This window comes from Zootermopsis nevadensis, unplaced genomic scaffold, assembly GCF_977971745.1.
Source record: "Zootermopsis nevadensis isolate Lab colony 2312 unplaced genomic scaffold, Znev_1.0 Znev_ptg000004l, whole genome shotgun sequence".
Lineage (NCBI taxonomy): Eukaryota > Metazoa > Arthropoda > Insecta > Blattodea > Termopsidae > Zootermopsis > Zootermopsis nevadensis.
This window is the reverse complement of record NW_028259136.1, coordinates 1,172,392-1,184,770: the sequence shown is the minus strand read 5'-3', so window position 1 is coordinate 1,184,770 and position 12,379 is coordinate 1,172,392. Positions and strand designations below refer to the sequence as shown.

The 12,379-nt window shown below is 36.5% G+C and overlaps 1 protein-coding gene across 6 annotated transcripts in view; it reads right to left on the bottom strand.

The window, feature by feature from the left end:
- LOC110837553 (phospholipid-transporting ATPase IF-like) overlaps nt 1-12,379 on the bottom strand; it is a 50,344-nt gene that overhangs the window by 21,572 nt on the left and 16,393 nt on the right. For 4 of the 6 annotated variants that reach the window (XM_022079792.2, XM_022079791.2, XM_022079793.2 and 1 more), the window contains 8 exons: nt 6,551-6,658; nt 5,899-5,988; nt 5,419-5,583; nt 4,711-4,863; nt 2,258-3,149; nt 1,647-1,728; nt 814-914; nt 193-312 (listed from right to left, as the gene is read on the bottom strand). In XM_022079792.2, the coding sequence (XP_021935484.1) occupies nt 193-312; nt 814-914; nt 1,647-1,728; nt 2,258-3,149; nt 4,711-4,863; nt 5,419-5,583; nt 5,899-5,988; nt 6,551-6,658 (1,711 nt within the window). Of the gene's footprint in view, nt 1-192; nt 313-813; nt 915-1,646; nt 1,729-2,257; nt 3,150-4,710; nt 4,864-5,418; nt 5,584-5,898; nt 5,989-6,550; nt 6,659-8,341; nt 8,441-12,379 lie in introns of those variants that run through there. The other 2 variants (XM_022079787.2, XM_022079788.2) reach the window with 2 other exon arrangements.

The window sequence follows — 12,379 nt, the reverse complement described above, 5'->3', positions numbered from 1 at the left end:
AAACTCATGCAATAAATATAAAGACAAAAACAGGACCTTAACCTTTGAAATTGTTGTTGTGTATAAAAACATGACTTTCACAGATCAGATGCTATTCTTAGAGTCTATTATGCTGGGACAAAATTATACAAGTATAATTTTAGGTATTTTTGTGTACTTCTAGTAGTTAAAACACTGTAAGCTGACACTCACCAATAGTAACATACAGAGAAATAGGAATGATATAGTTGTAAATAATAACAAACGAAAACAAATCCTGTAGAACTGCTGAAACATTAATATCATTTTTTTCTCCTAGGTATGATTCTGTGCCTGAAAGCAGAGAAATGTAAGTTAAGTTCAGAGATACACAAATATAGTTTATGTTGTTTATTACTTGTGAGAAACTGAGAGAAAATTATGATCTCAGTGTTGTGGACCACATATCCCAAATAAATTAATATTATTTTTAAAATGTTTGCTCTTATATTTTATATATTTTTTATGCTAGTTGATTTATCCATTAAAATTGGAACTCACATGCAAATAGGTCTGAAATGACATTATCTGCAACAAACTGTGCATTATCTGTAACTAACCACATTCTTCGAATAAGATTGTGGATATAAATGGATGCAGCATAATGTTTTAGGCAATGAGGAGATCCAGTTTTATGTTCAGCACCTGCCATGCTCATTCACTATTTGTTCCGTAACTTAGGTGATAAACATTTTGTTTGTACATGGGCCAATAAAATAATAATAGTAAGTCACAGACATGCATTATAGTATATTTCACTTTACACAAACAAATCTAAAAAATGTAAATACTTACTGTACTTACCATCAATTTCTACTGCATATTTAAAGGCAAGAGAAACAGCTACTTCAGTGAGCAACAGGCCAAGGAAGAATAACAGGAAGCTATTAATTGACCTGCCAGTATAGAACAACAATTAATTCACAGGCTAATTAATCAATAAGATATCTTAGTGCATATTAACAGCTGGAAACTGAAAAACAGTACAATTAGTATGAATTATGCACAGCAAAGGATCCTACAATCAATCTTAATGTTATCATCCTTTCAGCTCCTTCTTAGTCTTCCAAGGGGCCATCTTCCACAAGAGGTTTACCCACCAAACTTTTGTTATGTATTTTTCCTCCTCCCCCCCTCCAATTCTAGCTACATGACCATCCCATCACAACCCCCCCTGGACTCACTACCCTAACAATACAACAGAATACAATACAATGCTCCTCATAACAAAATTTCATAAACAGCTCACCCACTTCATCAATTTTGGATCCAAGTATTTTCCTGAACACATTGTCTCCAAACACTGATAATGTACTTTTTCTTTCCAGCAAAGTAACATATCACATAAACAAAGTGGAAAATTGCTTTCCTGACTCTCCTATGTGCCATGTTACAATAAGAATATAAGTAAAATCAATTATGTAGTAGAATTACTTCAACCTGACAATGAACAACTGCACAGACCAAACCATCTACACAAATGTTTTCCATGTTTCATTTGAAACATCCTCATACAACAGAAAGAATAAATTGCTACATTAAACAATAACCTGAAACATTCACTACATACATGGGACAAAACTTATAAAGTGGTCAAAATAACTAGCTCCACTGCAATGGCAACTTACTTTTCAACAGTAGAAAATTTGTTGCTAGTCAGCTTGGAGTTGAGAGCAAGTTTTGTTTCTTGTCCTGTGTAAACTGCACAGCCTATAAAAAGATGCATCTTATATTATTATCAGTATAAAACATCAGGGGCAAAGCATTCATGTTCATCATGTTAATCATGTTAAACCACCAAGGCACTGTTAGAATTGTTGTATGAATCAATAATCAACTATCTGGCTAAGAAAATTTTGTCTGACTTTAGTTAAGAATTTGCTGGAAATGAGTGCACAGAAGCCTTAACCTCAATGCAGCCACAGCCAATCAAATCAGTCATCTTAAGCTCAACACATCAGACTGGATGGCTGCAGATAGCACTTGTGGGTGCCATGTGTGTTCGAGGAAGAATAAAAAAATTACTACAAAATTTCCAAATTCATTCAGCTTGTACATAGACCTGTATTTCCATATTTCCCATCCAAAACTTGAATGGTACAATAATGAAAACTAGTAGAGGCCTTAATAAAAAACTCCATTATACCTTTATGTTTCATTTACACAGTACCTTTAGAAAAATGCAAGATAATAGATGAGGAGAATAAGATATGCTGTTAAGAAACAGAATGAAACTTACCAATAACAAACTCTGTGTTCTTGAGCCGGGCACCCCTAAGGAGTAAGTTCTCTGTTCCAAGTGGTGAAGAGTTTGTGTCTTGAAATTCAGAATCAAACTGTCCTGCACCGAGCCTTGTTTCTAGAACACTTTCTTGCTTTGATACTATGCTTCTTTTAACAGTTTCTCTTAGCATAACTGAATTAACATTACTGCCACATGTTTGTGATGATGTAGCTTCGTCAGCTTCTGTTTGAATAAAATTGACATCCCCGGTAATCAAAGAGCTTTTCGAAGCTTGTTCTTTAAAACTAGGTCCATTTCTGTTAATATTACTCTTGCTTAAGTCTGGATCAGCTACAACAGCATCAACTATACATTCAACATTTTGAATTTCATCACAGCCTTCTTGTGTTGTTTTCCGAGCTGCAGCTCCTCCAACAGAACTTCTTTGGTTCACAGCCGCATGCTCATTGATAAAACTAGTTACATCTAAAGGAACACTATTTATGCACTGTAAGTGTATACCTCTGTCCATTCTAGTTCTATGTGAAGATGAGTCCCTGTTGTGATTTGTAGGTACATTACCATCCAGAATACTGGCTCTTCTCAAAGTTATGTCATTATCAATACAGTACTGTTGCAAAGTAATGTCAGCACTGCTAGCACTCATAGTCTGCAATGCTATACCATCAAAGTCATAAGCATGCTGGGAAGATCTTACACTCTTAATACTGGTATGTTCTAATGGTGAATTTGCATCCCATGTGTTTGCTTCATTGGGAAATATTTCAATTTTCCCAAAAAATTTGTACAAGTCTGGAGTGGGCTGTTCACATTCAATCTGAGCTTTCAGTCGGGTCAGTTGCCCTGGTTGTGATAAATTACGTAAGATTCTTGGACACACCAGAGTCTGTGTTGAAAAAGGAAATACTAAAATTACAAACACATAGTTGAAGTGTCTGAGTTAATATAAACCAGTGGTCTTCACTAGGAGACATACACTACTTTTCCCTTCAACATAACACTTTTTTAATTTACTGCCTTCCATCTCTTGCAAACTGTCTTAAAATAGACTTAAAATGACAAGAGTGTAATAGCCTAAAGAACATTTTATAATAGTATACAATCTTAGTGCACTGAAGTTCTGTTCAATGCGTTTTTAAACATTTCACCTCCTGAATTTGGCTGCTTTGTTCTTACAGTGCCAACTAACTAACTAACTAACTAACTGGCTTACCGAACCCGAAGGTTCATCACTGAATTAACCAAAGCCCTCCACCGGACCCTGTCCTGGGCCAACAAAATCCAGTTTCCTTCAACTCCTATCTCCCATAGATCCCGCCTGAGATTATCCTCCCATCTACGTCTAGGTCTCCCCAGCGGTCTCTTCCCTTCAGGTTTCCCAACCAGTACCCGGTGCACACCTCGTCCCATCCATGCGCGCTACATGTCCCGCCCATCTCACTCTTCTCGACTTAATCACCCTCACAATACTGGGGGAGCAGTACAGATTTTTAAGCTCGTCATTGTGCAGTTTTCTCCACGCCCCATCGTCTTCCCTCTTAGGCCCAAATATTTCTTACAGTGCCAAACAAATCGAAATGTAAAATAAAACATGTAGGAGAATATCATAGACTGCGGGTGTTGGAATAGGCTACTGAACAAATATTTGGACCTGGAGAAAGTTCCATAATGAGAGCTTCACAATTTGTACTCATCACCAAATTTTATAAGAGTTGTCAAGTCATGGAGTGTGGAACTTGTAGCACACAAGGAATAGATGAGAGAAATAAAAATAAAATCTCATTTAATATGTAGTTGGGTGGTTAACACTTCTGCTATGTAGTTGAGAGGTCCTGGTTTAAAATCTTGGTCATAGTTCTCCTCAGTTCCTCAAAGCAAGAGGAGAGATAGTACAGTAAAATAGGCCATAACCAGGTCCTCCCACACTCTTTTCAAATCATATTTCACAATCATTCAACCTTTTAACACTTTACTGAATAATCTATGCAGTTGAAAAAGTGCTGTTAAATAAACCAAGAATCAATCTCCAAATTTACAATAAATACATGTTATTTTTAAAATAAGCACAAAAAATTTTATGTAGCATTAAAGCAAAATAAAATATGTATTCAATATTCACAACAAAAGCTAAATATGCATTATTATAACCTTATTTACATTATAAAAAATGCAATATCTGCCTTTTTCAAGGCACATCCCATATTAAAGAAGAACAAAAGTGCATTGATCTCTCATACTGACCACATACCTGAAATTTTAGAAATTCATATAAACTTTTAATGACACAATCCAGCTGACTGTACAGGTAAACCTCGATTTATGCCGGGGATGCGTTCCTGGACGAACCAGCATAAATTGAAACTCTTTTTATAATGTAAATCAATGGGAAGTCAATGACATGCCCATATAATAGAGGTTAATAGCAACATAATTTAAGAATATTATACCTTAAGGTTGGTTTCTCCATCCAGGTTAGCAGTGGTGACATAGCAACGACCATCACTGTTACTGGATGAAAGTAGGACAAGGTCACATGGAACATCAGCATCACTCATTATTCTTACCAGATCACCTACATGCACATCTTTAGCCTTGATGTCCTGTAAGATAAAGAACTGAATGCAACCATAAGATCAAACACAACAGTATGCATCATCATCATCATCATCATAATTTTACTATGAATTAATTATGCTGTATCATTATCAAATATTAACAATTGCATATATTATGCAAATAAGGGTGCTCTCTCTTTTTTCTAATTGTGCATGTGCAAACATACATTCATACACAAGCACATTATTACATTCATACATTAATGTGGCAAATTTCATCTTCTGGATCAAATACATGCTCCCATATGAAATTTTAATCTAAAAAGAACTGTAATCTTCCCACATTATCACATTTTGATATTATTATGAACACTCTAAATAAAATACTATATAACACATAATATGTCACCATATCCTCATTTATATCAATTTCATTATACAGATAATTTTATCATAATGTTGTGTAAAGACAAAAATTCTGTCTTCTACCACAATCACTAATTTACTTCTATATGTTAAAACTGGATAATTGTTTCTCAAAAAAGTCAGATTAGAATTTTTCCTATACATAATTATGCATATGGTATATGACAACTATACCTGTACAATTCCTTTTCTTATGACAGTAACCAGAGCGCAGTTAACTTCATTATCTGAGCGGTGTCGTAACCAGTCTTCATAGCTTTGCTTTAAAGCTGTTACAGCAATTACGAACATAAGAGGAAGAACACTGGTTAGTGGCTCCACAGGGCTTTCAATTGTCAACTGTAAGAGAATATTTTTCCAATTCAACACCAATCAAGGAACAAATATAATGAAATTAACCATCCCTTCATCTGTGTTAAAGAGTGATAGAATGATAGAATTATCATACATACTGAAGATATCAATTTAAATGTCATATTATTTCTGAATGTAAACTGTATTATGCAGCTTCTGAAAATCAATTATTTTTAAGCTGATGTCAAATATCAATGAACAAACAGTTTTATCTTTCATTCAGTTTTCCTGGCAATATAATGCATGTTAAATCTATGTCACAAAAATTACAGAATAAAAATATACTGCTTTGCTACTTACTGAAATAACAGTCATGCATAAGAAGTAGAAATTTGCTATTCTTCTAAATTGCTCGAAGAGATTTTTTGGCAAGAAGCTCCAAATTGTGTACTGTAACACCAAAACATAAAATTCCATGTTATTTATTTATCTATCAGCAAATTTCAATTGTATAGGTGTGAAACTTGGTGGTTCATCTTAAGGGAAGAACACATATTTTGGGTATTTCAAAACAGGCACTAAGGAGAATATTTGGACCAAAGAAAATATATGTAACAGGAGGTTAGAGAAAACTGTATAAAGGGGTATACTGCTTATTATATCCTAAAATGTTCAATAGAAGGGTGCCTTAGGTTACTGAAAATACATTTTCAAAAGTGCAAAGAACACTTTTAGTCACTCTGTATAAGATATACGAGGTCAGTCAGTCCATCTTCCATTATGATTACATCAAATATTATAATACTATATCCATGTTGATTAAATCAATTCAATATTAAAATAAGATCAATGTAATAAAACAAATAGGCAAGCATGAAATACAATTTGAGCACGAGCATTTTTCTTCATGTCTCATCATTTGCCAACTAAGCATAACTTCATAAAGATTATATAACATCAAGGAGCCAAAAGTTTTCAAAAAGAAACAAAAATGCTTACTAAGAACAATTACCTTAGATGTGACAATTCTGTTATTTCGAAATTGGGGTTTAGAACTCGGCCCATAATCACCACCAACCCACAGTATCCTGGTGTCTCCTACTGCCGACAGTCGATTTCCCTGCAACAGAAGACAATATAACCATCAGAATTAGAGATATGCTGGCATAAGAAGCAGAAAGAATCTAACTTCTTTCATGGTTTTACAAACACACAAGTCACAGATGGGCTATATGAAAGCATTTATATTTTCTCCTTGTAACTGTAATATCTTACAAAACCAAAAGCCACATGAATCCATTCTACATGCTCACATCAAATCTCTTTAGGATCAGTTTAGTATTATCCTCTCATCCGTGCCCAAGTCTTCAAAGTTGCTTTGTCCCTTCCAGTGTTCCTAACTAAAATGTATGCATTTCTAATCACTCCCGTGTATGTTACATTAACACCCCATCTCATTTTCTTCAATTCTGTCACCTTAATAACATGAAGTGAAGAGTACAATTTTTGAATCTGTTCAAAACGCAGATTTCCTCAGCAACTTGTTCTGAGACACCTACAATCTATGTTTTCCCTCAAGGTGATAGACCAAGTTTCATGCCCATATAAATAAAAATGTAGTTATGGTTTTATATGTGTTTGTTTCTAGACAAAATATGGCATTAGTCAAAGATCCCATGATCAGTGTCCATAAATTGTTCTAGATTATGTAGAATTTTCCACATGTAAAATCCCCTAGAACAGGGTCCCCAACGCGGTGCCTGCAGGTGCCATGGCGCCCGCCAAGGCTTTTTTGGGTGCCCGCGTTGATACGGAAAGAGGTTATACTGAATAATGAAGGCCGTTCAACCATGAAAATTATAAAATCAAAGCACAGATCTCTGCTTACGAATGCCTATCATGACGATTGTTTGCGAGCAGCAACATCATCCTACACTCACAAGTTTGAAAAACTGGCCGATGAAATGCACTGCCAAACATCACACTAACTTCCCACTTGAGTAATAATAATTGTACTTATAAAAGTACGTATTTTTGATTACGTGGTTTCTTGTATCATTAAACGTCGCGTTGTTTTTGTGTATTATTTGGTGTCCATATCTTATTTGTCCAGAGAAAAGAAAATTTGGCTTTGTTAATTGGTTGGTGCCCGCCACGATCTCATAAACTCTTAAATGTGCCCGTAGGCAAACATTTTGTAAATTATTAATTGTACTAGCTATACCCTAGTCTTCTTTCAGTATTCACCTCAAATTTCTTATACTTTTTCTCTAAAATGTAGTACAACTACTGTTCCATCAAATACTGATTTTATAACCTGAATTACGTAATGTTGTATTTCCACAAACCAGACACAAATTAGTGAGACTGTCGGTTCTCACGGTAACAAGTATGCAGATGGCTGTCTTCTGTGTTGTTGTGCCATATAGTCTGGGAGGCGTTTACCGACGTTTCAGAGGTGCTTTCTGAGTTCTCAGCGCCCTTATGATGGCGGCAGCCAAGCAACTCTGAAACGTCGGTAAACGTCTCCCAGACTAGAAGGCACAACACAGAAGACAGCCATCCTCAGAATTAAATTAGCTCGACAATGTTTCGTGAATCCGTGCAGTAGTTTCGTAAATGTAATAAGCGGATGGACTTAAAAACTGACGGACGGACGGACAGGAAGACAGAAACAGCATTATTATACGTGTTTATGTTCTTCATGTAAAGAACACAATTGTAAGCAGCACACTGGTACAGATAAAACAGACCTCAAAATTCAAGTTGCGTTCACTGGTCAGCAAAATCAAATTTAATTTACCTTATAATGTGCATAAGACCAGGGCGGGTAGTTATTATCCTTTCCTATGGATGTTGACAGATGCATAGCTTATAATTACACACAATGCATTAAACATTGTATTATCCGTATAACATTTCTGTTAAATCATTTCTCTCATCTTCAACAATTCACTGGCACATACACACAACCGCACACGAACGTCTGGGCTTTCCACGATTCTTTGTGAATAAACGTGAAATTACTTTTCCTACTTACATAATGATATTCAGCACATCTTTAAAAAGAACCTACGTCTTATCGTGAGATTAACACAATTTTCTCTGCGTCATGTAATGATATTTTCTGCGAAAATATCGATAAAATGAGAGTTGTTAAGGAAATACTTCGTATCCGTCTGAACTATCTTTATTAATTGTATAAGATACGTACTAACACGCTGTGAGATCGTAAGTGTACTTCAACAAAACTGCCGATTTTCTGGAAAGATCTGTATTTTCAGAATTAACTGTTTACAAAAATGCATTATGCGCGCAAATTTATATAAAACAATGTATTACACCTGCCTCTTACATTTTTGTAAAGTGTACTTTACGAAAGAAAATGATTTCTTCTTAAGTCTACACGGGAAGTCTCTTCAATGCCTCACAGTGAATATGAAACACAACATAATTAGTCAAGTGCTGAATGCAGAAGAGTCTTCTTAGCACCAAAACCTAGAACACCATCATCGCCATTCTTAAACTTCTAGAGATGTTTCTGGTACACTTCATATCGGTCATACAATAGTTCATTCTTTAAAGAAAAAACGTTTTTATAGTGGGATGACACAATATTTTAATCACACAGCAAAGTTTCCACTCTTCGTTCATATAATCATCCACCAATCCGTCCACTATGAACATCTTTACAGTCCTAACATTGGAACTGTAAGGATAAGCCATGTTTCACACTTCCTTCGAAACAAAAAGCTCATTCTACTAGTCTGTCAATTAGGGCCTAGTGATTAGAGGGTAAGTGGAACAGTGAGCAAAGTTTAGAACACGTGAACTAGTTTATTCGGTTAGAAGCAGTTCAGCGCGATTCGTCCAAATGCATTTATCATCAAGTTACATATTCCGGCGAACCCGAACGATGTTATATATGCTATATAAAATCATCAAAAACACTCGACTAGATACTTTGCCAATTTGAATTCATAAATGCAGAGTGCTGCATAATGGACACTTATCAGTTTCTCTATCCTTCTGACTGATTTCCACAAATTTTTCTTAAAATACGGAAAGTTTTCATACATAAAACGTTCCAGCCACACTATTCTCATACGCTATTATTCTTTAATTAATATTAACAATGTGGGATATGATGTTACAGCGATGATGAAGAAGACGATGATCTTCTGGACTGTGACAATATGTCTGTCTGAAACGTTATAATTCAGCATAGTGATGAGACTGTTCAACAGCTCATCTGCTCAACGCGCCGAGGAATCAGCCCAGAGTTCATGCGGCATCTTCTTCAGCAGATATGCTATGCGGGTCAATCTAAGTAAAGAAATCAGGCGACTTAAGATGGATTATCTCGAATACAGCTGTACTAAATATCACAGCATGCCTCTCGTCTTCCATGGGAAAACGCAAATCAGAAGTAAGACTGGAAATGTGTATTCCTGTAGTCCACATATTTTCCAAATGCGTTCCTTACATTCAGCATGTTTCATCGGTACTAATGTTCATTTACTTCTAATACAAACATTGATCCGGAGTTTAGCACATTTAACACTCTAAAGATTGGTTACTTGACAACGTTTTTCAATTTTCAGGTTACACTGCGTTTAGTGAGATGTAAAGATGATGAGTAGTGAGCAGATTAGGGTCTAGATGGGCGTCTTTGAAGGTGCAGGGAAAGCCACAAACACGTTAGCCGGTATACCGGCAGAATTTCTAACGAGCTACCTCCCGAACACACATCTATAACATTACTGCTACAACCTGCTTGGTCACACTGTAAATCATAAATTAGTTGGATCTGAGGTTCTCACAGCGGTGAGCACGAAGATGGCTGTCTTCTGGGTTGTAGCGCCGTGTAGTCTGGTAGAAGTTTGCCGACGTTCCACAGGTCCTTGATAAGTTACTCATCATCGCCCTGATGATGGATACAGCAAGGACCTATAAAACTTCGGTAAACTTCTACCAGACTACACGGCGCTACAGCCCAGGAGACAGCCATCTTCATAAATTAGTTTTCCTTATGCCCCATAGAATTATATTTGAAATTAGCATTAGTAAATTTCAATGGCAACAATTTTTATATATTTTTGGATCAATTTTATCGACTTCTTTATAAGTCGGGTATTTTCTTTAGAAAAATTCTATTTGAGCTAGTCCGATCTGGTACATAGTACTGCTTCATTCTTTTTGTATATATGGGACAATGATTTCTACGTTGTTGAAACTTGTCCCTGGAGTTACAAATCTCCAGTTCTTCCCTTGAATCTACGCTTCTCTTTGTATTCAAGGCAGAATATCCCGCCACAAAATGCAAGAAGTTTCATCTGCCTGTATATGTAAATATAAGTTAAAGTAGACAGAACAACCGAATGGACACGGAAGGAAAGATAAGATACTGTGTCAACGACCGAACTGTTTATTTCTGAATTTGAAAATAAATATTTGTATATCTTTTTTCAGGAAATGCTTGTGCTACGCGCCAAGACGCTCTCACAACAGAGAGGGTCGTACAGCGAGTTATCTATCTGTGCACTCGATATGTTTCCGCAGTACACACAGAGGTTTCCGGTCGTTTGAATTATAAAGGCGAAGTTCAATACGCGTTCTTATTAAAAAAGAGATGCCTGTTTCCATGCTATTTACATTCTGTTTTTACTCATCCAATTATATTTCAGTATGGTTAGAGGAAGACACTATAACCAAGTCTTGTAGCAAGTCTTCGTGTCTTTACTTCACACTCTACGTCGTATTTTGTGCGAGCCAGAACTCAAGTCACATAGCGACACTGACAGGCTAATGGCAGTGCAACCGCGAATTGAGTATCGGCAAGGACAGGGATTTTTCTGGGGCCCAAACAGCGCTCTATTCAGTGGGTACCGAAACTCATTCCCAGAGGGTAAAACGGCCGAAGCGTAAAGCCATTTACTCATCTCCATCTATTGCCAAGTTGAGAATGCGTAGAGCTATACATCTACTCCCCCATTCCTTTTCACGGTGTTACCAAACAAAGCAAGTTTAATCTTCAACGTATATACAGAGTGCACCATTTAAGATTCGGTCCGACAACGACCACGTTCAACGGCATAAGAAATATCAGAAGCAGGTCCACCACGATTTAATACTCTATCCCAACCACCCCCATAACAGTGCAGTTAAGGTCACCCACGCCAGTTGAGCAAAAGCTGTTTAGGTGCGAACATGGTGTATTCACGAGCAGAACGTGAGTTTATTCTCGAACATTACTTCGCATCGAAATCGTCTGCTGCTGTTCGCGGAGCATTTACCCTGACGAAGAAGTTTCGTATGAAACAATAATACGCCGACTAATAACAAATTTTTGAGACACAGGAAACCCTCCCCTCTAACGTAACTCTTCTTCTGACCCTAAATGAACTACCCGCTTCAGACACAAACATAGGGACAGCATGTCTTTTCCGAAATGTTGGTATCTACAAGTCCGCACGTCGTCACAGCCTAGAACAACACGTATATCGACTTTTATCATTGCATCATACAGATAATGAAGGGACGCTGACATCAGAGTACAATAAATGCCAAAATTTCCAAATCTGGGACCTGAAAATAGGAATATAGGCCTATGATTCATCTGACGAAACTCCAAGAAAGGGCCTCTAAATTCCAATGCTGAAACTAGAAATCGAAGTCACACTTCTCTAGAACTAGAGCCTCTTCCTGTTACGATTGACAAACACTGAACATTCCCTCTTCGTCCTTCACAACAAACGTAAGTATTAAAGTTATAAAGCGTTGTTGAAATACGGCTTAACGTTACTTAGTAAGATAAAATTCCGTAAACGAGCAACACCTT